The 27,251-nt window shown below is 32.9% G+C and overlaps 1 protein-coding gene and 1 long non-coding RNA gene across 13 annotated transcripts in view; one reads left to right on the top strand and one right to left on the bottom strand.

The window, feature by feature from the left end:
* The window catches only part of NBEA (neurobeachin), a 662,791-nt gene that overhangs the window by 361,703 nt on the left and 273,837 nt on the right, over positions 1-27,251 (bottom strand). For all 7 annotated transcript variants that reach the window (XM_019736455.3, XM_074330023.2, XM_074330024.2 and 4 more), the window contains one exon: positions 19,533-19,660. In XM_019736455.3, the coding sequence (XP_019592014.2) occupies positions 19,533-19,660 (128 nt within the window). The remainder of the gene's footprint in view (positions 1-19,532; positions 19,661-27,251) is intronic.
* Positions 1-27,251, top strand: part of LOC109449832 (uncharacterized) — a 266,951-nt gene that overhangs the window by 18,856 nt on the left and 220,844 nt on the right. The gene's annotated exons all lie outside the window — the stretch shown is intronic.

The raw sequence follows: 27,251 nt of genomic DNA, 5'->3' as shown, positions 1-27,251 counted from the left end.
CTTAGACTTCAATTCTTTGTAAGTTAAACAGTTCACAGGCTCCTGTAGCTCTATTCTTTTCTTATTTAGTCTTATTTTTCTTTCTGCTTCACTTTAAAAGGATACTATTCTATATCGTTTAGTTTATTGTTATTGTGTTAATCCATATACAATAAGCTGTTAAAGCCATCAAATGAATTTTTTCATTTAAACTTTTTATTTTTAATATCTGAGTTGGTTTGTTTTGCTGTTTCACATCCTTCATTTCTCTCTACAGTGTGTTCATATTTTCTTTTAAATACCTAAATATCTTTGTAACAGCTAATAATCTTGTCTTTTAAACCCATCATCTCTGTCATATTTACCAACTTATTTTCCTTCTCATTCTGTGCTGCATTTTACTGCTTCATCTCATATCTAGTAATTTTATTTGGATGCTAGAAATTCTGCTATTACATTATTAAGTGTTTGCATTTTGCTGTATTCCTTTAAAATGTGTTGGACTTTGTTCTGACAGTTAAGTTATTGGTGGATCAATTTGATCCTCTTGAGACTTATTTTGAAGATGTTTTTAGGGTGGATCTAGACTAAAGTAACCTTTACTTTAGGAATAATTTAGCTCTCCTACCAATGTGTTTCCCTTTTGGGGTCCGTACTCATTGCTCCAGGTAATCAAGGCAGTTAGAACAATGCTTCTCCTCTGAGAGCTATGGATATTATTCAATTCAAAGCCTCCTTGTCATATTTTGCTAGGTCTTACGGAGTTTCTCCATTAGTATTCAGCAAAAATTCAAAGCGCCCACATGCAGGTTTCTGGAGCTATTTTACCATGTAGCTCTATCCTCTATGAAACTCTGCTCCACAACTTCCTGAACTCTGATCACTGTCTCCTCAATTCAGTAAGATTGCTGTGTTTTTTTGAATTTCCCCTTTTGCAACAATCCAGAATGTATCTCTAGGAAAAATGCAGGGATATAATAGAGCCCAACTTAATAATTTCCCTTCTTTCAGGAAATACAATTCTCATTGGCCTATTGTCCATGGTCTAATAACTTCTAGTGGTTTCAACTGGAGGACAAGTTTACTAACATGACAAAAAGAGGAAGTCCCACTAAGTCTTTTAAAATTTTCTTTTAAAACATTACATCACTGCCCCTTTCTCTCTGTTCCTATCAACATCCTTTGCAGGATCTTATATTCAACCTTGATTACTTCAGAAGATTTAATCTTGACTAAAGACTCTCCCTGTTATCTCATGAGTTTTAATTTGATTGCTGCATTTTTGAAAGCATAAAGAAGGCAAGACAAGATATTATGCATTTAAAGTAAACTCCTTAAACATACACAGTATACTATGTAATGTACACTCAAAGATTCTGTGATCTTCATATTAGATTGTAATTTTTATATGAAGGCAATCTGGCTGTCACAGTTGTTAAATTACTGATTGTCAATGTTGAGTCAACTGATACAGCTAATCTAATCAGGCATTCCTTTTTCACATTGTTGATTCACATGAACATCTTATTGAAGATGTCATTTCTCAAGTATCATTTCTTTAAAGTTATGTTATACTATGATCTCTCGACATTCTGACAACACAAATAAGTCAGGTACCTAAAAGTTTTCAGTACCTGCTTGAAAAATATGAGATCCTTTTATACAATGTCATCTGTCACTTTTGCAAAAATTCAAGTGATCATCTGCTCACATACCAACAAATAACTCTAAAGAATAATTTAAAAAGATGAAAAATTAAAAATTACTCCGAATATTTTACTAGAATAAACATGGTTGATTGTAATTTTTTTCTTTTTTTTCAGATTTAGCACAATATGTGAAGTATTTTTCACTTCACCTAATTTGAAAATGGATGTATAATTTGCTTGGAATCTTACACAAAACATCATTGGGGCATATTTGTGAAATTTCCTAAAATGTTCATGGCCATTTTCTTAAAATAACATCACTAGAAATAACTCTTGGAACTAAGGATACACACTGCTGCTTAGGCAGAATTATGCAAAGAATGGACAATGGTACCTAAGTGTCAGTTAACAAAATTTATCACAGTAATAATCAAAATAGGAAGAAAAATGTTTATGTTTCCTGCAATCAATACAGTTCAATCTTAAGCAACGTAGCATTGAATTGTGGTTGGCTGGCAAATTATACCAGTTGAGACTGGTTCTCAGCTAAAAGAAATGAAACTTATCTTTTTAAATAAAGTTTTCAACGAGAACAGGTATCAAGGAAACTACGTAATAAAAGAGAAAAACAGGTAATAGTGGTAATAAATAACATTTATTAAGGAAAACCTTGTGAGTGCTTAGTATAGTAAGGAACTGATACTATATGAGACTTTCAAGCTACACTATAATACAATAATCTCAGCCAATTAAAGGAAAATAATATTGTTATCAATAGTATTTAAATTTAATTTTTATTTTGATGGTGCTATTATTATTATCTCTTACTGTAGATTGGAGTTGGCAAACTGCACCCAAATCTAGTCTGCAGCTTCATTTTGTATGGCCAGTAAGCTAAGAAGAGAATTTACATTTTTAAAAGGTTGTAAAATCCACACACACACACACACACACACACACACACACACACACCACAAAGAATATACTCATATGACAGAGACTGTTGATTCACAATGTAGATCTTTAAAGAAAAAGTTTGCAAACCTTTGCTCTAGAGTACTTCTGGATTTCAGATACATTCAGAGATGAAAGAGAAATGCTGAATTCCTTAAAATGTATATTTGCATTGCAGCACAATTCATTAGAAGTAAAAGTATTAAATACGAAAATCTGTAAAAGTTCCTCATAATTCCGTTTTGTAAGAGATAAAACTTATGAATACAGAGTTTATCTAACTTCTTGAATAAAGTAATTTGTGTTAGATTGTTAACTCAAAATACGATATGAAATAATTGTAATTCATTCAAATACAAAAAAAGTTGAAGATTTTCTTTTTGCATAATATAATCTATTTAAATTCCTTTTATTAATCAGATGTCTGTGAAACAGAGAAACTGAGAAAACATAATTATCCATGTTAGGGTCATTTAGTTCAGTGGAATATATAAAGTATGTCATATTTTAAAAAGTAAGGAAATACATTTTTTTATTCCTAAAGAATGAGTTTCCAATATGGTTAAGCCTTGATATACTACTTGTCTCAAAGTGTTTGTATTTTTTTGTTAGATTACTCATCTATGTCTACAGTAGGACTTATCTGAGTTTTCTTTCCATTTCCTTTTGGTCACACTATCAATTGTACATTAAAGTATCAGTCAAATTTGTTGAAAAACTGAAATTTTAAACACCTAAGTTGTTTTTAAAAAATGTCTCAGTCATGAAACATAACCAGAGTTGTCATGTTCATTGCTGCTCTTACAATGTAAAATTTAATATAAATTTTAAAAGTGATAAAAGTTATGTGACTACTGAATCATGTCATCTCTCAGAAGTGATACAGAAATTAACCATACACATATTTCAATTAGATTACACTTTACTGTCAAAATTAGCAAGACTAAAACTGAAAATTCAGAACAGTTAATGTCAAAAAATTTTTTACATGAGGAATCTTTAATAAACATTTGATGTATAGAATCCAGTTCATATATTTATTCTTATCTATTTAAAAATTTGGAGATAACATTATAAAAACACCTTTTTTTTTTTTTCAGGAAAGAGACATTTGCTATATCAATTTTGAATAATTTTAAATTTTTAAATAACAGAATTTGAACTTAACATTGTATTTCAACAATTATGAGCAAAAGAGATAATATAAAGATAGTTAATTGCACTGTCATTTTTTTAATCTTGGAAAAATGATTTGTCAGTTCTGATTTTAAGAACAGAAAAAAATCTAAGTATTATTTATATTAACAATGTTATCAAAGTAAGGAAGAAAAATTATAGAAACCCATAAAGTTAAATATCTTTTGAAGGATTTACAATATAATTTTAATTGTTTAAGAGTTTTGTAATAAAAATATCTCTGAAGATTCTAGCTAGAATTGGAACAAATATCAACCAAATGCTTTTATCTAGAAGTAAACTTATGTATATACTATTTCCATCATTCACTCAGAGAGATGGCAGAAATAAGGTCAGATTAGTTCATTATTTTTAACTGATCAGAAATTTAGATAATGACTTGGTTACAGAAGAGATGTAGTAAATTATAGGGTAGAATTGATGGTAATAAGATTTGAATCTGGAGAAACAAAACATGTATGTGACCTGCTAAATTTCCAATACCATATCAAAAACTAAATAACCAGGAATCAATCAACTTTATTTACAAAAATAGCCTTTTAACTTCATCAAAAGTGTAAGCATATCAACTGACAATCCTATTCTATGACTGCTTTATTCTTTTTTTGTTTTTAAAGAAAATTTTGATTTACTAAAAGGCATAGAGAGATACAGATCACGGGTCAGCAATGTTTTCTGTAAGTCAGTAAATATTTTAGGCTTTGTGAGCTAAATTACCGATGTTGCAATCAATCAACTCTACCATTGCAGCAGAAAAAGCAGCTTAAATAATACATAAAAATATGGCTTATCTGGGTTCTAATAAAATTTTATTTATAAAAACTGGTGGCTGCCATATTGGCTGCTAGACTATAGTTGGTTGACTCATTGTATGGACCATCATGTAGTGATAACCAACACCTAGTTTAAGAAGTAAAAATTATAGAATTCAATCACTATGTAACTCTCCCTGATCACAGTCCTTTACAAAGAACTATTATAAATTAATCATCTCTATTCACATTTTATAATTTTACCATATATGAATGAATCTCTAAAAAAGACACAGAATTCTTGTCCATTTGTGAAGCTTTTTTGTTCAATATTACTTTTGTGAAATTGGATTTCACTACTACATAGTACAACATTGTATAACTGTACCAGTTTTTTGTCCACTCTTTTGCTAATGTACACTTATGTTGTTTTCAGTTTGTCCTTGGCAAAAACACTATTGGTATAAACATTTTACATCTATATTTGGTTGTGTACATAGGCAAAAATTACTTCATGGTGCATACATAAGAATTGAATTGCTGAGTCAATGTACCTTTACAAATTCAACTTTATAAAACAGTGCAAAATTATATTTCAAAGTGTTTGTATCAATTTACACTCCTACTAGGAGATCTATACCCTTCTTATTATATGGGTTTTTAAATACACATTTTGTACCAATTGGATGAGCTTTAAATATAGTTTGTACCAACTGGATACAAATACACATTTTGTACTACTTACTTGATTACAAATATGGTTCAACTTTTTTTGGCCACCTGCATTTTCCTTATTTGCGAATTAATGGTTATCTCTTTTACCCATTGCTCTATGAAATTGTGTTTTTCTTATGGATTCATAGTTTTTGTGCAATCCAGGACATCAACCTTTGTTAATTATTGGTGTTAGAAATACATCTTTTCCATAGTTGGGAAAGAGTTCATGTTTATTAATATTGTGGCAAAATTCAAATAACACAAAAATTTGCACTTTAACCATTTTAAAATATTAAGTATATTCACAATGTTGTGCAATCTCCAGAACTTTATCACACTGCAAAACTGAAACTCTGTACCCATTAATTAACTTCCCATTTCTCCCTCATTCCAACCCCTGGTAACTACCATTTTACTTTGTTTTCATAAATTTGACTATGCTACATACCTCATTTAAGGGAAATCATACAGTATTTTGGGGATTCCATATTTAACTTAGCATAATGTCCTCAAGGACACATCTATCTTATGGCATGTGTCTGAATTTTCATCCTTTTAAGACTGAATAACATTCCACTGTATGTATTGATGACACTTTGTTTAACCATTTAGCTACAGATGGACACTTGGGTTGCTTCCACCTCTTGTCTATTTCTATTTTGTATAATGGTGCTATGCATGAGTGTACTAATACATTTTTGATATCTTGCTTTTAATTCTTTTAGATATATACCTAGAAATGAAATTGCTGATTCATGTGATAATTCTGTTTTTAATTTTTGAGGAACACCATACTGTTTTCTAGACTGGCTACACAATTTTAAATTCCCACCAACAGTGCACAAGATTTCCAATTTCTCCGCAATCTCACCAAATTCTCTTCTGGTGTTCTAACAGTAGCTATCCCAATGGGTATGAGGTGATACCTTGTGGCTTTGATATGCTCAGTTTTTAATTGAGTTATTGTGTTTATCTTGTCGAACTGTCAGAGTTCTTCATATATTCTTGATATTAAATCAACAGATATTTGGTTTAGAAATATTTTTTCCCTGTCTGTAGGCTGGCTACCTTTTCATTCTGTTGATCGTGTCCCTGAATACACAGTAGTTTTTTATTTTGATAAAGTCCAATTTATCTCTTTACTATTACTGACTGTGCTTTTGGTGTCATAGCCAAGAAATCATTGCCACATCTAATGTCAGGGAGCTTCTCCCTATGTCTTCTTCTAGAGCTTTATAGTTTTAGTTCTAGCATTTAGGCCTTTGATCCATTTGAAATTAATGTTTGCATATGATGTAAGGTTAAGTGTTCAACTTCATTCTTTTGTATGTGGACATCTAGTTTTTGCAACATGATTTTCTGACAAGACTGTCCTGTTGCCATTGAATGCTCTTGGCACACATGTCAAAAACCATTTGACCATATATGTGAGAGTTTATTTCTGGGCTAGAGATTCTATTCCATTTGTCTATATGTCAGCATTCCAGTTTCACACTGTTTGGATTATTGTAGCTTTCTAATACGTTTTGAAATCAGAAATTATGTAACTTCTAACTTTGTTGTTCCTTCTCAATATTGTTTGGGTTAGTTGGGATCCCTTGAGATTCCAAAAAATTTTTAGTGCAGATTTTGCTATCTTTGCAATAAACACCACCGGGATTTTTGACAGAGACTGTAATTAAATCTGTAGATTGTTTTGGATGGTATCAACATCTTAATAACATTAAGTCTTCCAATCCCTGAACATGGGATGTCTTTCCAATTATTTGTGCCTTCTTTCATTTTTCTCATCAATGTTTTGTAATTTTCAGTGTACAAGTCTTTTACTCCCTTTGTTCAGTTTATTCCTAAGTATTTTATTCTTTTTGATAATTATGTAAATGGGATTGTTTTCTTAATTCCTTTTTGCATTTTTCAATGTTAGTGTATACAAATGTAACTAATTTTTTTCAGTATTGATTTTGTATTCTGCAACACTGCTGAATTTATTTAATAGTTCTAACAGGTATTTAGTAGAATCTTTAGGATTCTATATATAAGATCATGTCATATGCAAACAGAGATTTTACCTTTTCCTGTCCAATTTGAACACCTTGCATTTCTTTTTTCTTAAATATTACTCTGACTTGAAATGCCAGTACTATGTTGAATATAAGTGGTGAATGTGGCCATCCTTTTCTTGCTCCTGATCTTAGAGGAAAAGTTTTCAGTCTCTCGCCATTTTGTTAGCTGTGGGTTTGTCATACAGACCCTTTATTATATTGAGGTGGTTTCCTTCTGTTCCTAGTTTCTAAGTGTTTTTATCATGAAAGGCTGTTGAATCCTGTCAACCACTTTTTCTGCATAGATAAGGACGATCATTTTTTTTCTCTTCATTGCATTAATGTGGTGTCTTACGTTGATAAAGTTCGTATGTTGAACCATCCTTGAATACCATGAATAATATAGTTAGGTTACTGTTTTGAGATCTTTCTTTTTTAAAATTGTATTGGGTAACAGTGTCAGTGTGTTTTTTCCAGGGCCCATCAGCTCCAAGTCAAGATATTGTTCTTCAATCTAGTTGTGGAGGGCGCAGCTCAGCTCCAAGTCCAGTCGCCTTTTTCAATCTAGTTGCAGGGGGCGCAGCGCACCATCCCATCTGGGAATCGAACCGGCAACTTTGTTCTTAAGAGCACATTCTCTAACCAACTGAGCTAACCAGCTTCCCTGAGAGCTTTCCTTTTAAATGTAAACTTTTATAGCTACAAAGTACCATCTTAGCATTGCTTCTGCCACATCTTGTAGTTTTGGTATGTTGTGTTTCAGTTTTCATTTGTCTCAAGATCATTTCTAATTTCCCTAGAGATCCCTGCCTCCCCTTCTCCTCGCCTTTGGACTAATAGTTATTTTGAACGTGTTAATTTACACATATTTATGGATTTTCCAATTTTCCTTCTGCCACTGATTTCTAGTTTATTCCACTGTGAACAGAAAAATTACTTTGTATAATTCAAATCATTTAAAATGTATTAAGACTTCTTTGTCATCAAATCTATAGTCTATCCTGGAAAATGCTCCATGTGAACTTGAGAAAAATAACTACTCTGTTGTTGGGTGGAATATTCTGTATATGCTTGTCAGGATCAATTGATGTATAATGTTGTTTAAGTCATCTGTTTATTGACCTTTGCCCTTCTGTTTGTTTGTTCTATCCATTATTGAATGTAGGCTAAGTCTACTACTATTATTGTAGACCATCTAGCTCTCCCTTCAATTCTGTTAATGCCTGCTCAATATATTTAGGAATTCTGATGTTTGATTCATATTAATTTATGATTGTTATATTTTCCTAGTGAACTGACCCCTTTATCCTTATATGTTGTCCTTTTTCTCTTACAACAATTCTTTATTTAAAGCCTATTTTGTCTTAGTATAGCCACCCTTTCTTAGGCTAGCCACCCTATTTACATGAAATCTCTTTTTTTGTTCCTTCAACCTTTCACTTTCTATCTATGTGTGTGCTTAGATTTAAAGTGAGTCACTTGTAAACAGCATATAGTTGGATTCTGGTTTTTTAGTAATACATTCAGCCAATTTATGCTGTTTGACTGGAGCATTTAATGTACTTAACATTTTAAGTGATTATTGATAGGGAAGTACTAACTATTGCCATTTTGTGAATTGTTTTTCATATGCCTTATAGCATTCTGTCTCTCATTTCCTCCCTTATTGCCTTCCTTTGTGTTTAGAGTTTTTTTAAAGTGATATGCTTTGATTCCCTTCTTATTTTCTATTGGGTAAGTTCTACAGATGTATTCTTGTTTTCATGGGGATTACATAAAACATCTTAAAGTTATGTCAATCTATTTTAAATTGACTCCAATTGTACATAAAAACTCTACTCCTTTACATTTCTGCCCTTCTCTATGATTTATGTTACTGTTGTCACTAATTATATCTCTATATATAGTGCACACATTAGAATAGATTTATAGTTATTTTTATGCTGTTGTCATTTAAATCTTGTAAAAGAACTGAAAATGAAATTATGATAATACAGGTTATTTTTATCCTCCACATATAACCTTACTGGAGAACTTTATATTTTCATATGTCTTCAAGTTACTGTCTAGAATCCTTTTGTTTCAATTGGAATGACTCTCTTTACCATTTTTTTCTAGATTAGGTCTAGTGATAATCACCTCATCAATTGTTTATTTTAGAAATTCTTGATTTCTCCTCCATTTTTTGAATGACAGTTGTGCTGGTATAGTATTCTCTAGGCTGACAGTTTTATTTTTTTTCAAATATATCATCCCACTGCTTTCTGGCCTGCAGACTTTCTGTTGAAAAATCTGCTGTCAGTTTTATAAAAGTTTGCATATACGTGACAAATCCTTCTCTCTGATTGCCTTTAAGATTCTCTGTTTCCGACTTTCCACAGTTGGATTATAATGTATCTTGGTATGTGTCTCTTTGGATTTATCTTACTTGGTGTTTTAGCTTCTTGTAACTCTGTGTCTCTTTCTTTGCTCAAGTTTGTGAAGTTTTCAGGCATTATTTCTTCAAATATGCTCTCTGCCCCTTTCTTTCTTCTCCTTCTGGGACTTCCATAAAGCCTAATGACGTGCCATAAGTACCTTAGGCTCTGCTCACTTTTCTTCCTTTTTTCCTTTTTGCTCCTCTAACTTAATAATTTCAAATGTGCAGTCTTCAAATTCACTGATTCTTTCTTCTGACTGATCAAGCTAGATCTTAAAGCACTCCAGTGAATTTTCTCAATTGAGCCATGCTTTTTTTCGACTCCAGAATTTGTTTGGTCTTTTTATAATTTGTCTCTTTGTTGCTATTCTCCTTTCATTCAAAAATATTTTCCTGAATTTGTTTAGTTGTTAGCTTGTGTTTTCTTTTAGTTCAGTAAGCATATTTAAGGCACATTTTTTAAAATGTTTGTCAAGTCAGAGACCTAAGTTTCTTTAGGGTCACATTGTGGACACTTTTTTGTTCCTTTGAATAAGCGCTATTTCCCTGTTCTTTGTATGACTAGTATATTTTTTGTTGCTATTTGGGAATTTGAAAAAAAGTCACCTCTGTTAGTCTCTATGGAATGTCTTTGTGTGGGGAAGGCCTTCACTATCTAGCCTGGCTTAAAGACTCATGGTCTTCTTGCACTTTTTCTGGGAATGTGCATTCCCTGGGCCTGTATATGTGCTTTTAATCCTGATCCCTGTAAATACCACTGCTTTTAAATGCCTCAATTTCCCTATCGGTCTCAATCATTCTTCTTAGAAGCCTTGCATTTCTGTTATATTCCTTTTCCAATACACTCTATCCTCAATTGCACATAGGTCTGTAGACCTCCTTCATCTATAACATGCCATGATATCTGCTACTGCTTTCATCAGCCTGCAATCTACTATCCAAACTGTGCCAACATTCCCATCAATGCTTTGAAACAGGCGAGACAGAAATCAGTCCCTTGGACAGTCACCTAACAAGCTAGAATGCTGCAAAAAAGGTCATTTTCCTTCCATCCCAAGAACAAGCTGGGAATTCAGTGATTTCTTGATTATACATGCCTTACTGCACTTGGGAGGAGGTGAAACAAGGGCAAACAAAATGCCATGAAACTTCCAACCATTTTGAGCATTTGCTTGGTTGTAGCAGCTTCTTAACCGGTTCCTAGAGTTTTAATAAAGCTACTTTGGTCTGCATGTTGTTGTTTGTTCAGTGTTTCTGTGGGGAAACAAAGGCCTGGAACTTTCTATTTCATCATCTTATCGATGTAACTCTCCATCTTTTAACTTTTTAATGGTATTTTTTGATAAATCAAAATCGTTTTTAATATGGTTAAATTCATCAATTTCTACATTTTATGCTAGTCTAGTTAAAAAAAAAATATATGTCCTTTCTTTGGCAATATAGATATTTTTCTACATTATCTTTCCTGTAACATTCGTAGTTTTTCAAATATCTCAGTAGTCACTTTTGTGTATTTAGTGAGAAAGGGTTCAATTTTTTCTTTTTTTTAAATTTAACAAAGGATATCCAATTGATCTAGCTGCATTTATTGCATTATTCATCTATTACTGCAGTGGCAGTTCTGCCACAAAATGTATGTGTGTGGGATCTAGTTCTGGATATTCATTCTGACACAGTGATCTATCTCTAGGCCACTACCACATTGTTTAAAATACAATAGCTTCTCTGTCTTTATATTATCTTGGTTATTTTTAACCATTTAAATGTAGAAATTTAAGAAAAAGCTCATAAAATTCTATGAAATAATTTGAGATATTTTTAAATAAAATTCTTACTGAAATTGATGGATTATTGAGGACATGAATTACTTCTTCATGATATTGTCTTCTTACCATTAACATGATATAGTTCACCATTATTTATGTCTTTAATGTCATTAATTTTTTACAACTCTCTCCATAAAGAATATTAAAAGTACTTTTGTAAAAATATAACATAGATATGTAAAAATCCATAAAACATGGGTTAATTATTTTAAAGTGACCATCCTTGTAACCACTACATAGCCCATGAAACAGACTTTTGCCAAGTATTGCAAGAGTCCTTCATGTGTCCTGTCCTAATTACAACCTTCTCAATCCTTATAATAAACCATTATTCTGATTGTTATAACACTCAGTTGGCTCTTCTTTAAAGTTTATCACAAACCTAATTCATAGTTATATCTATAAACAAGTTAATTTTACTAATTTTTACTATCCTTTAAAGCTTTTTAAATTTACAGTTCCCCTTCTCTTCCCCCCCCCCCATCTATTTTGAAGAAACCAAGTCATTTGTACTGCAGAATTTCCAACAATATAAATTTTGATGGTGCAATTCCCATGGTACAGTTTAAAATACTGAGTGTACACGCTTAATTAGATTCAGTTTTATTTTAATTAAGTAATTCACTCATTCATTCATTTGGTCAGTACGTCAGTCTTCATGGGTGACGGTATTTTCCACATCTGGTTGTCTAGCTGTCTTTCTTTCTGTGACATTAGCAACAACTGATGCTAAGATCTATTAATTCCTGAGGGGATGCTAAATTGTAATAATTCAACTCATATATCCTTCCATCATTTATCACATATATTTATATTTCTATAAAGAGAAAACTTATGTCATTAATGATTTGATAACACAAATTATATAATTTACAAAGAAATCACAGGATACATCTTTCCCTTTATTTATCAGTTTCCAAAATAATGTGTTGGTTCCCTAGCATCCTATAAATTCCACAATCATAAAAAACATTCTTATAACTCATGGATTTAAACACACTCCTGTGTTAATGCCTTGAAGTGATTATACTTACTGATGCTCAAAATGCACCATCTTTGGCCAATAACAATGTCTTCATGTTAGCTCCTAAGCCTTTTTGACAGTCTGATATCATCCTTGGTTTTTGGTAACACCAAATGTTGCAGGTGAATCATGACCATTTCCTGCCCCAATCTTAAAAACATCCATTTTTCAAATAACTCTGGTTTCTTTCAGTGGCAAATATTTCAAGACTATAATCTGAACTTCAGGTGTGCTCACTGCTACTGACTTGGTCTTTATGTATCTGCAAAACAGTAAACAGGGCTAAAGTATGTGTGTGTATGCGTGTGTGTGTGTGTATGTGTAAGATAATTTTAGATTTGCAATAATTTTGTCCTTCTAAATTTGTCCAATTTAAATTTAGAAGTAAATTCTTTCACTTAAAAATTTCCATTTTATATCTGAATCCCTTTTTATTTAGTGAGAATCCTGATTTTCAAGCACATGGGATGAAATAATTAGAATGTCATACTTGCTAATTGGTTTTACCCAGTATGCAACAATTTCATATAAATACCAATAATGCCACTACAAATATAATTACTGTACCCCTACCTTTTTCAATTTTCAAAAAATACAGCCATTATATTCTATACTCTCTCCCATATAACCAGCATTTAGTTAGTTCTCTAAATATATCCATATTTAATGATCATTATGAGTCCTTATGTTGACATCTTTCCAGTGGATTTGATTGCCTGGTACTCGTTCTGTAGTAGATTCTTCAGGAGACGCTCACAGTGACAATATGTCTTGAATTTTTGTTTGTTAACAGTTGATCTTCAGTCTCTATACACGAAGTCAGTTTGGCTGCATTTTCATTCCTTGAGTATCTTAAATACCCTACTTCATTTTCTTGTAGAAAATGTGTCTCTCAAACAGAATGATGACAATCTGATTCTCGTTCACTTAGAAGTTAATTTGTGTTTTTATCTAGATGCCTGATATGTTTTTGTCTTGGTTTTTTTTTTTTTTTTTCCTTTTTCTTTAAAGTCCACTGATTTTACTAGAATGTCTCAATGCTGGTATTGGGGCTATTTTCTCAGATATTCAGTGTACCTTTTAAATAGAATTTTCAAAATTTATTTATTTTTTTAATTCTAGGAGTTTCTTCAAATAACTGATCCTATTATTTTTCTATTCTTTGCTTAGGTTTTCTTCCTTGGGAACTCATATATATGCTGGATATTCTAAATTTGTCCCTCACCTTTTAAAATCTCTTTAATCATTATTTTATTGATATTAAGAATGTCTCTTTTTATCTTACAGTTCTCTTATGTATGTCTTATCTGTAAAGTTTATTCATTTATTTCTTCTAATTAAGTTTTCATTTCTAAAACTTTTTCCCCTTATTTTCAATTCTTTCCAAAGTTTTATCACATTTGTGAGATTCTCTAAATTCTGATCTAAATTGTTCTTTCATATCCTGTATCATTTTCTAATGTCATTTAGCTCCTTTAAAAACTTTTCATTTTTTTTCTAGCATGCTTTTATAGTCTGAGGGCTTGTTTTTCTACTCACTCTCATTTTTCTTACTGCAATATATGAGATTAAGATCCTTTTTGCCAGTTACTATTTTATGTGCAATTAGGTAACCTGAACTTTTAGACAAGTTTTGTATTTTTTCTCCCTTTTCCTTTTCCTTCCTTCCCTCCCTCCCTCCCTCTCTCCCTCCCTCCCTCCCTTTTTCTTTCTTTCTTTTCCCTCCTTTCCTCCCTCCCTTTCTCCCTCCCTCCCGCCCTCCCTCCCTCCCTCCCTCCCTCTCTCCCTCCCTCTCTCTCTCCCTCCCTCGCGCCCTCCCTTCCTTCCTTCCCTAAAAATCCCTTTCATTTGTTTTAAAAAAATATGACCACCTACTTTCTGAGATCTACTAGCTTTGTCCATGTTGCCCTGTTTTATTTGGGCTTGCTGGGTTTTTTGTTTTGTTTTGTTTTGTCTTGTTTTGTTGCTCTTGCCCCTTTTTGCTCAGTTTGGATTGTATTCATAGTAGTTCCACCTCAATGTGGGACTTTGTCCTGAAGATAACTTTAGTTGGTTAATTTCTCATGGGGCTTAGATGGCTCTCACTCTTCACAACCTTACCTTGGAACCCTTAAACTCATCTGCTATTACAGTGTGTAAAAGCTTCCTTGTTTTTGCTGTTGTTATTCAAATCAGCCCCTAGGTTTAGGGAGTAACTGTAAACCAGGATTCTCATATGCTCTCTTGTTTGCCACCATTTCTCCCATGTATCAGCTGATACCATGTATATCTTGAACCTGTTGCTGGATTGTCCATCCAGTCACATTTTGGGGTCCAATGGGATACCTTGTCACCTAGTTTCATTGTAGGCATTCATCTGTTGTTGTTAAAATTATTTCACCATCTATTGTTCTGTCTGTTTTACATGGAGGAATTCAGGGATATTTTAAAACTATGTCCCCGTTGCCATCTACTCTGAATTTGTCATGTCCAGGTTTTTTGTATTATTACAATTTTAAAATAACTTCTGAAATTACATTTAATGTATAATTTTTAAATTACAAGTATTTCTAACTATGTGGCCATATTGTTACTATAAATGATCCTAGTGTGATAAGAGATTATTTACTAGGCTCATTCCTTTTATAATAATATTTTAGTGATGTTCTCTTTTGGTAGAGGTAGAAATTTCATGCTATATTTATATACTTCAAAAAATATACTAGTCTCAGAAACTATAAATATTCTTGAATATTATATGATTTTAATAAAATATTTATTAATGTCAGTAAAAGTATAGTAGACAATTTAGTGACATTTCCTGTACTGCTACCATCGTTTTCTAGTATGGTTCAACTTACATATAGCTCCTAAAAGGGGCAGCCTACCTATTATTACATTTAACCTCTCCCCTCTCACCCACATCAATCTTAACTAATTATAACAGGGGTAGACACCTAACCCAAGGCTGAGCCATTTAGATTTTCTCTTGATAGGTAGTAACTATTGTCAGATGATGAAAGATGTTTATATTAAAAGCACATTTGGAATCAAGAATGGGATGCTATGTTAGGCTTAGTTTTGATGACTAAGAAAATGAAGTCAGTCTGGGAGAGAAGTGAAAAAATTGAGTTGATACACAGAGAAGCAAAAATAGGAGGCTATGAAGCTGACTTGAGAGTCAACGGGAGTGGCCTTGGTTATCGACTCTCTCTCCCATTTCCAGCCTGCCTGAAGTCTAGCTGTATTTCATTTCCTGTCCTTGGATGCTTATGAGACTTTCTGCTGTATCCATATAATTAAATTACATTCAATATTCTTGTGAGTTGTCGAGCAAACAAAATGCTCAGAGAACATGAACAGTGAATTCACAGGGCTACTTTGTATTGAGTGAAGAAGACAGTGCTGTCATCCAAACACTCACACACCTAAGATCTCCTCTTCTTATTAACCTGGGTGACTACTGCTTCTTTATTACTAATTATAACTCTTGGCTCACTGTAGTTCTTAGGCCTCCTGAATAAAAATTATCAAGATGTAACCCACTTCCTGACAGTCAGTGACCAATCGAGGCCTGGCCCTACTTCCTCGAATTCAAAATTTAAGCTCCTTTCAACTCCTTTAAGAGAAGCTCCCTGGTTCCTCTAACACACACTCTCCATTGCTACAGCGAGCCAAATAAATATAACAATTTCAGACCACAGGTTGTTTTGTCATCTTGGGCTGGTGGGGTTTGATACTTGCATACATACCTACTGTAATCTTTATGCATTAGTTTGCAAATTTAAAAACTAGGATTTTCTTAGAGAAAATTTACTAAGTTCCAAATGACTACTACCTTCAAAAATCCTTAATGATTGCCAAGGGAAACATGCACACACCAAAAGAATGTAAGAATAGCTACTGCTAATGAGTGACCCTAAAAGATATGAACTATATTGATTACTGTTGAACCACACAAGAATAAATTTAAGCCAGGTTGACTAATAAAAGTGACAAATTTAAAAAATCAAAGAACATTATTTCAGTTTTTATTTTATGGATGACAATATAAACTACCAATTAAATAATTATCCTATAAGGAAAAATTCAAATGAATACATGTGTGAGTTAAGAAAAACTGAATATAAAATAACATGCAAAAATGCAATTCAGATATATTTTATGATTACTTAAAATCGAGAGTAATTGCTTTTTCTCTTTGTAAGACATTAAAATATCTTCAGTTACCTAAATCCTACTACACACACACACACACACACACACACACACTCACACTCACACACTCACACATATGATGAAGTCAAAAGCAATGAGATTTATTCATCTTAAGCACATTTTTTAAACAGAACTATTCAACAGTTGGGGTAAAGATATTTTTATCACGCAAATCTCCTGAGTTCTTCACAACAGTTTGACAGTTTTTTGTTTCTTTGTTTTTCCTCAGAGGAGAGAAAAAGTTTATCAAATTAAAGAAAAAAATGAAATGGAATTCAAGAGTGTAAGATCAAGAATGTGAACATGAAAGGACATGCATTTCCATAGGCTGGGGTGGAAAGCAAGAATGTACATTGGATGAGTATAGTAACCAAATTCAAGGGTGCAAATGATCAATACTGGGAAGTCTCACTACACAAAACACACTTTTACCCATCTTCCCTTATTTTCAAAACTTACCTCTACCAAAAATGATCAGTAACAAAATAACATTCTATTCATGTATAAGGAAAACATACTGAATATTATGTACCAGAATCTAAGTGTGGCAATGTTAATGTGAACAATAAGAGACTTCCTATTTACAAGTCAAAAATATTTTAATTCATGTTGTATAAATAAAATGGCACAGGACCACAGAAGAGAAGGCATTAGTTTGATGTAAGAAACTTGAAGCAGGACTCAAAGGATATGAATAATTTGTGGCAGAGAAAAAAAGAAAAGGATCCAACACAGAAGGAAGAATTGTACAAAATCAAGGAAATGTCATAATGCATAACTTGTTTGCATGTTTAAGGAATGTCTTCTATTGCAAGAGGAGGGAGATGAGTTGAGTCTGAAAAAGGTTATGACTAAATTGTGAGGGATTCTGAATGTTGTTCTGTTATACAGCAAAGGTTTCTAGGTTTTTGGATTATATGAACTGGCAGAAATTTGGAGGAACATATCTTAAGGTTGCCAATTTTATATTTTGCCAACTATGGTATTTAAAAAACAAACAAAATTAAAACCTAAAATCTATCATTTTATTAAGAAAAACCATTTTAACACAAAAAAGAAGGATATGAACATTGCCTCCCCATAGTCTTAAAAATAAAATATATGAAAATTCTTTGGATGCAGAAAGGTTACACAATAAAACTGTATTCTGCCAGGTGAACACAAAGTAAGCTATCATAAGTAACTTGGTCCAGTGTTTCATTTTTAGCATAGCCATTTTTTAAAAACCCAAGAGGCATATTCTTAATGCTCGTTCAACACAATTCAGAGTATCTGAGGTAAACTTAGAGATGCCCAAGAAAAATAGCTCTCAATTACCCAGCCATTTCTTCTACATCTCACTGCAGTGCTCGGAAGAAATAAGAAACAGTCCAGATATCTGGCCGTGGAAAATTGTGGAAAGGGGGCTACATATGTGCGGTCCTGAATGACCAACATAGTGCAGTTAAAAAGTTATCTGATAGCAATACTTTACATTTTAAAGTTGTCACAAACTGTCACTGAGGAACCAGTAATGTGTCTTATAACTTACATCCTTTGCTTTGACAGCTGGGAAACAGTGCTGAATTTGTGCCCCAGTTTTAATAACAGTACAGGACCCATTACTGACATTGCTACATTACTAAATTATTCTGTGTTTATTTTAGTATGTCTTTGATAACTATGAATTTATTCTGTAAATTTGTCAAATCAGTTTAGGAAAAGGTATACAAAGATATTGAAAAAAACAAAAGACGTCTAGGGAATGAGGAATTATCTAAGATTCATTTTCTCAATAATACTTATTGAAGTTTTTTCTTATTGCCAAAATAATGTTATAGGATCGATGCATTAACTATTCTCTTTGCCTAGAACAATGCTCTTCTAGTAAGATAGCTCACCTCCTTTAAGTCTGTGCTCAACTGTAACTTTTACTATTGGCCTATTGAAAATCAATCACCCTCTTTAAAACTAATACTGTCCCCCTAACAGAAACCTAATCTGTAAAACCAGTTGCGACAATGATAGAACAGGTGCAAGGAAACTTCTACAATAAGTAGAACGTGAAAAGCAAAAATATATACATAAGGCTGCTAAATCAACGAATGGCACCTAAAGCCATTATTCACTCACAAGGATCATCTGGCTTTTGGTTACCCTTTTCTGAAGTTCACAAATATTTATAAAACAAAACTTTAAAAAAAAAATAAATAAAGCTCCAGACAAGTTTTTCAAAGCTACTCTCTCCTATTAGAGGATCATAAATTACAGTAGATTTACCTTCTTTGCCTCCTCACTCCGTTTAAGCTGCTGTTGAGTAAGACCACAGCTTTACCAATTCCCAGTTCAGTATTTTTTTACATTATCTTAGGTAAGGATTCTCATATAACAAATGTTCTGTGAATAAGAAAAGTCACTTATAGAAGCCTGGCTTTTAGAGTTAGAAGGAAATTTTAGAGACACTTGTTTAGGAAAGACGCCATCCTAACAAAGCATATACATCAGCCCTGACAGACTGGGATCATACGAGTCAGAGCCTCCCATCCCAACACTTTTCCCAAGTTCTTCACTCTGTTATTAGCTGTGCAACAACATTGACTGTGCAAACATGCTATTTAAAAAAAAAAAAGAATAAGGAGAAAGCACACAAGTATATGAATATCTTATTAGAATTTGTGGAAACAATGTCTTCATAGTTTTTTGGCAATAAATATTCCTCCAGAAGTACAAATTATGCCATGATTAATAGATACATTATAAGAAACTGAAATAATTAGAATAGAGAGAGAAATCATACCTTCTATCAATAGCTCTTGTCCATGACTGCCAAGAAGTGTACGAGATAGGAATGGGGCAAAGTCTACAAAAATTTCACGAAGAAGAGGAGCAACTTTTTCTAAAGCTCTTTCAAGTTTTGCAGTGATGCTGTTGAAATTAAGACATAAAGACTAGTAAATATAATTCAAAATAAAAAGTGAAATAAACTTTACTTCGAAATTAAAATCTTTGAATATCATAAAAGTCCAAATCTAACCCACTGAAAAATAACAGCTTCATGTAGAAGGAATATCCGGTACAGTGTTACATCAGTCATAAGGCCACTCAAAAGATGGCAACTAAATTAGAATGACTATATGGTGTAAAGGAACTGGGTGGGGTTCTGTAACCTTTGAGGGCCACAGACTCTATTCATAGCTCTAGGAGCTTCAAGAGAAGAAGTTCTTGTATGTCTTCTCTGTCTATTCTTCTATCCATCAAAGAAAATGGTTTTGAACACTTACTACTACGTGGATCACCGTGCCAATTACAAAGAATTAACTCTTGATCTCGAGTTCCTTGAAAATTCCCCAAAAAGCTAAACAAATAAGAGAATAACTGGAATTCAGTGTAACACAGCTGAATTGCTTTGACAAAGTAGGCATGTTTCATTGCATAAGCCCACTTAGTTTTATTTACCAATCCCTGCATTATTATTTACATTGTTCACTATTAACTTTTAAGTTATAAAGCCTTACATAACACATATGCACTGTTTGACATTCTTGAAAACACCTGGAACAGTATATGTAAAAGAAACAACACGGGTAAAATAAATAATTCTGCTCAGGCAAATAAAAAAGTGCTTTGGAGTAAGGCTGCTTAGGTGACCATGGGACATTAGACTGCCTTTGCCTGCAAAGTGAAGATGATCACAATATCCACCCCTTGAGCATTAAATGAGCTAAGGCATGTGACATGTACAGAAAAGTCCTGGACACACTGAGAGGTCAATAATGGTAGCTCTTATAACTGCTACTTTCAATAAAACACACCTATATTTACTCTTAAAAATGTGACTGATATATTTTTAAAGATCAATTAAATAATATAATATTGGATGGCCACTCATTCTTCTACACAGAAGATATGTACAGTAAGGAATTAAACAATGCTTCAAAATAATAAAAGTTCTGCCACAATGCCAAGTAATATTTTTGTTACACATGAGGAAAACATAATGACAAAAAGGTAACTCATCACAGAATAATTTGCAATATATTAGTAATATTTAAAACTAAACTATTGCATATTTTTTAAAGCAATTAAATGTTTAAATAGGGATTAGGAAATAATCTGGGATTAGGAAATACTCGTTCCTACTTTGAAAAGAGCATGATCTGAATCCTTTGTATACACAAAGCCTCACCATTAGCACTTGGCTTTGTCTCCTCTCACCTGGGTCAAAGCTTTAGAGAAAGGAGAACTCAGGAGGAAACTCAGATTTAGGCACTTTCATAAATACTTACAGAGAAGTATTCTGGAGGTACAACTCTACGCAGGAAAAAAGGACTTGTGCGGTCCTTCCCAGACTTACAGCAGATAAAGAGTTTTCAATATTCTCCCTTACTCTGTTATTCCTGATGCAAGCACCTACTTTAAGCAGATGGTTCTCATACTTTAGTGTAGGTCGGAATCAACTGCAAGGCTTGTTTAAACACAGACTCCCAGATTGCACCCCCAGAGATACTGATTCAGCAGGTCCCTGGTGCACTGTGGGAATTTGCACCTCCAACAAATTCTCAGGTGGTCTAACACTGCTGGATCAGGACATACACTTTGAGAATAACTGTTTTAGTGAGTGTATACTACTAGTAAATTGTAATAAAACAGCTAGCAAAGGAACGGCTACCTAAAGTCATAGAATAATAATAAGTTATTTCTGACTTTGGTGAATATAGACAGAACTTCTTTTTTAGATCTACTATTTCATTCATTCCTTCTAATCTCCAGGATCAATTCTTACGACTCTTCCCAGCTAAAGTAATCCCCTCTACTAAGGAAAGCTACGGAAGAATGTCAAGCATGAACCTATGAAAAGGAGAACACTCTAGATATAATTACGATTGTTTGTTTTTGCAGCTGAATTCTGAGTGAAGTGTGGATATTTATTTTTAGTTAAGATTAATTAATGAGAGAAAAATTCTAGATTTATAAAGGTTCACATCATAGTTATAATATTGGATTGCAATATACTAACTAGTGAGGAACAGTTTTCCCTAGTTTAAAACCTTTTCCTTATTTTCCAGGTTTATGTATGCTTAGAGCAGGGGTGTCCAAACTTTTTTCAACGTTTTTTACCAAGGGCCATATGTGGTAAAATACACAAACAGCCGGGACACTCACTTGAGGTGAAGTACGTATTGCCTCACCTGGTTTATTTAAGTAAATTAAATATATTTTTGGAATTTGCTGCGGGCCAATTAAAAATGGATTGCAGGCCACAGTTGGCCCCTGGGCCGCAGTTTGGACACCCCTGGCATAGAGGCTTCAGAAATGTAAAAATACAGTTCTTGGTGATTAAGTTAAATATCAAATGGAAACTAATTTAAGCAACTAAGTATATGTGCATATGTAAAAATATATTAATTACCTTGACTTAAAGGTAATGGATAAAAACAGACATTTCTCCGTGAGTGAATCCCTAAAGTAAGATTTTTTTGTAATTATTTTCTTATAAAATTTAATAGAATATTAAATGATGCTTATACATATCATGCTGCAACCATAATTTTAATTTTCCATTAGGGAACAAACAATGCAACATTTTACCCAGCAAGAGATCAAAGCTTAAGTACAAAAAAAATCATTATCAAGTAATACTGCTAGATTTCTCTATCATATAACAACAAAATCTTCTAAGTGAAAAAAATTACATCATCACCTTTTTACAGTGCAGAAAACGGACATTTCTGTTGTTGTTAATATTTACACATTCCTCGCAATGTATTTTAAAGGAAAGTAAAACACGTCATCTTCATCCTTAAGTAATTTAAATTCTCAAAGGAAATGGTATAAATACAAAACTCAGCTTTACACCCTCACCTGGCAAATAACCACCCAACATAAAGAAAAACAAAAACAAAACTTTCACGCTTTTATTTTTATTTGAATTCTCATCTGAGAGAAACACACAATGAAAAACTTTTTTTTCACAATGGCAAGGCAAATATGAAAAATTTATCTGTTAACATGAAAAAAAAACAATTAAATGAAACACATTAACAAGGGAGAACTCCTTGGCCATCCATCCTCTGAAAATAAATGAATTATTCACTACATTTAGAATATACTTTTTATTTTAAAAACAGAAATAACATTTAATTACCAGAAGTAAACAAAGTTTTGCGGAAAATAGTTGTGTAAGAAAATTAGCATATTTTAATTAATTTAGGGAAAATAAACTAAGTAGTAATTTTTCAGTTTCATTTGAATGTTTATGTTCACTTACTCAAAAGACATTCATTTAGTCTCAGGCATTTTTTTACACAGAATACAAAGGTGCACTAGATGGAGAATTTGCCCTACACAGACCTTGAGTGAGGTTTATTATTTTAACACTCTAGTAACTCCTTATTATTTGGGAAAGTTCTTAAGCCCTAAATATAAAATTTGTCAGCTCGAGTCTGAAATACAGTGTCTCAAGCTATCCATTCTTCTCTCCCTACTCTATTCTTTTTCATTCCCTTCAGTCACACTAATGATGTGTGTGTGATGCTATTTGGACTTTGGCTATTTTTCTTGATAGGAAGTGTAAATTCTTCTAAGAAAGAGAATTACTGATTTCCATGAAGAAAATTACTGTTATCACTTGGGGAATTTATCAACTACTCTAACAAAATTACCAATTGTAGGAAAACAAAACTATTCAAAGAAAATAATAATGCTTTAGATGAAATTCTATAGCTCCAATGCTTGGATTAAAACAATATGACTTAAAACATAAGAGTTTATTATTATGGTTTAAAAAAACATAATTATGTATTCGCCTTTACCTGTATTAATGAAATCTCATTTATAGAGATTTATAGATTCTAAGACATTTATTTGAATAAAAGTATTATTAACTGGTGGGAGAAAAAAGGTAACAAAAACCCAGGGCTGCAATTATTATCAAATCTTACCAAACGTAACTGACCTGACCTGGAGATATATCCAAGGCCAAGGTGACTGCAAACACATGAATCAGCAAAAAATGTAAGATTTACGTTTTCTTGTTTTTTCTAAATGAATCCCCTTTATAACTATATTTCACAATAGAGTATTATTTTCAAATGTTATATGTTTTAGAATTCTAGAAAAACATAATAATAATTTAAGAAACTGCTTACACTGTGAGTTGTATTTCAATGAACTCCCTTATAACTTCATAAAGTTGTAATTTTTATTTACTTTTGATTTTACATTTTTGTGTTCTCCTAGATCCTTAGCATAATGTCAAAAATATTATAAAAACTTAATAATTTAATTTGGTATATTAAAGTTCTTAAATTCCTTCATTTCTTAAATCACACAAAATAATGGGTGTGTCTAATAATAAATTTGGAATGAAAATAAATAATTATGTCTCTTAAGCAATGTCCTGCAAGATATAGCTCAGATATAAAGGAAATTATTACATTAGTGAATTCCACAGTAGATTATAGTCATTGAATACTGTTATGTAAATTAGGAAATGCTGGCAGAGGTTAAGTGAACTGCTTTGTTTATGTAAAATTAGATGCAAAGTTTAGGAGAGTATTAATGATAGCAAAACTATATTATAAAGTTAAATTCTTAATCAGCTGCATATTATGACTATTAATTGACAAACACTGACTTTAAATATCTTGTCTATATTTCACTAAACTTAAAGTATGAAATATAAACATATTAGTTGATGAGAGATCTCAGAATCTACGACACTGGAACTTACTGATAAACAATTTCTTTAAATTATAAACTTTAGGGTTGCAGCCACTAAGCAAAACATGCAACTGAAAAAATTCTTGCTCATTTTATTTCCTCATGATCTTTTAAATTAAAAACTGGCATTTTCTCCTCATTCTTCCTTAACAGAATCATATACATTTTCAAATGCATGATGTACTGTTTAAGAAAGAAGATAAAATTACAAAAATACTAAGAAACTAAGCCTAACTGGAACTTTTTGGGTGCAAGAAGTTTACTCTTTTATGTGGTGAACTAAATTTGAAATACATATTTTTTAAGTTTCAAGAAGTGCAATGCTGGTATATCTTTAGATAATTATAACAGCTTCTTTAGAGTGCAGTTTTAGAAATTGTTAATTGCATGTTTTGTAGGCAGAAAGAAAATGAAAGAAACTGAAATAGAATTATTATTTCCTTTCTAGTCAATTAGTTAAATAAAATGACACAAAAATTAACTATACTGGAACAAAACTATAAAGTCCAGAATATATGTCATTTCACTGAGACAAAACTACAAACCTAGTAATATAAAGAATAAAGGTAATTGTGTTTTAAATAAGGGATATAAAATTGAATAAAACTTTTCCTATTAAATAATAATTTAAATATATTATAAAAGAAATGTCAATGTAGTAGAAAACTGTGAAGGAGCACCAAAACCCCCTTTAGGATAGAGATCTTCATCCCCTGGAAAGTTCAGAGGAGACTACTGGGTTATGGCTCCCAGTTGAATTCCTTCCCAGAAAGAACCTGTCTCACCCCCAGCTAGGTCCACTCATCAGGAGAAATCTGTGTTCAAACACTAGTCAATGAGGAGATAAAAAGGCCCAGGACCCTTGACTCAGTTGAGGACTTCTGGAAGAACCATTCCTCTTGCAGAGCTTTCCCAGGGCATGGCCTGACACCTCCCTTACAATTGCATCACTTTTCTTTCTGACCCATCCCTTCCCAATTCCTCATAGGTGGTGTGATCACGAACAGTCTTCAGTAAGCTACCTGTATACAATACTCTATCTACGAATTTGTTTCCTGGGGTAGCAGTCAGTTAATGCATGTTTTTTTAGTATAGCACTTGGTTCACATAATATTTTTTGAAAATACAAATTGAAAAAATCATTAATTAGGAATATGAACTTTTAAAGAGAAATAGAGTACTTCCATTTAGGTTGTAGAAAGCTGGAGAGGGTCACTCCCACACTAATCACAAGAGAAAGTCAGATAATGTACAGAATTATAAAGTTGTTAGAACCTGTCAGAGAGCTGAGGTATCAGGCCAACCAACTGGCCTTGAAATCTGAAGAAAGACATGGGAGGGATGCAAGAACTTGCTTCCTTGGGGTGAAGCATAGGAAGAAGAAACACTGGGGACCATGTAAGCTGGTAAGAAATCAGCTAAAACTTTTAACAAATTGCTGAAGTCCAAGTGTGAGCTAATGTGAGAGAAGAAAACCTTCCGAGCTGGAGACATAAAGGAAGTTTGCAGTAGCTCGCAGGCTCTTCCCCACAACCCTCACCATTCCTCATGAGGAAAAGTAGGACCTGCATGGAAGTCTGAGGAATTTCTTCACTGCTGTAGGCTAAGGGAGGCAAGCAGTAACCACATCTTTTTGCAGAAAAGACACAAAGCCCCGCTCAGATCCTTCTTCCCTAATCCTCTGTGAAACAAAGCCCTTACATCTGAGAAAAGGACAGGAAAGCCATTCACTTGCAGGGGACAGGAGAGAGCCTTTAGCAGGTGGAGAAAGGAAATAGAAAAAAAGCTATCTAAGGGCAGGGAAGGGCTTTATCCTGAGCCCTGATATTTAGATATTCTCCAACCACTTGGGAATGGGCAGGATCAGTGGAAAAGCCCTACTTCCAAGACCCAAGGCAGCACCTGCCTAAAGCCAAATCTGAACCAGAACAACATAAAACAGCCCACGTCCCCCAAAGACCAGGCTTGCAAGTATCCAATAACAAATAACAGCAGACTACTGTAGCAGAAAGAGCCACAGTGTAGAGAACCTCTTTGAAGTGCAGGATCAAAGGAAAGCCTAAAGGTGAGGGTAAAATAGGAATACTGAGTAAAACATTCTCACAAACCAGCCCCTAGATTAACACAGGAAAAGGTAGATAAACTAAAACCACTCAGAGTAAGGAAAACAAGGAAACAGAAACCTAGCTCAGCTCCTGGATAGATTGCCTTAACTCCCAATATTAAAGGTCGAGCATAAGAGGCAAGCCCATTTCCAGCGTAAATACTCTGAAAGTTAGTCACTACTGTCCTATACACAACATTCAGTTTTCATCCAAAAAAAATAAGACATACGAAGAAGAAACATCAATGTAGTCAGAATCACAAACCAACAGAATCAGAATTGGAGGAAAGATAAAGTTTCCTTTGGAACATCAGATATATAATTTAAAAATAACTATAATTGACATGTTAATGACTTAATTAATAGTTGAAAATACAGTCAATATGCATAAACAGATGGGGAATTTCAGCACAAAGTAAGAAACTAAAAAAGAAACAATGCTACAAATGAAAAATACAGTGAAAGAGACAAGACGCCTTCAATGAGCTTATCAATGGACTTAATAGCACCAAGGAAAGAAAGAGAGAGAGAGATTGAATGTGCATTCAAGAGCTACAAAACAGCATCAAATAGCCTTATATAGATGTGATTAGAATCCCAGAAGGAGAAAGGTGGTATGCCAAATAATGGCTGCCCAAAGGACACCAAACCATAATCCCTGGAATTTGTGAATAAGTTATGTTAAATGGC

Source organism: Rhinolophus sinicus, chromosome 16, assembly GCF_057876585.1.
Source record: "Rhinolophus sinicus isolate RSI-liver-muscle chromosome 16, RSI-T2T, whole genome shotgun sequence".
Classification (NCBI taxonomy): Eukaryota; Metazoa; Chordata; class Mammalia; order Chiroptera; family Rhinolophidae; genus Rhinolophus; species Rhinolophus sinicus.
Note: the sequence above shows the minus strand (reverse complement) of the source record. Positions and strands in the feature narration are given on the sequence as shown.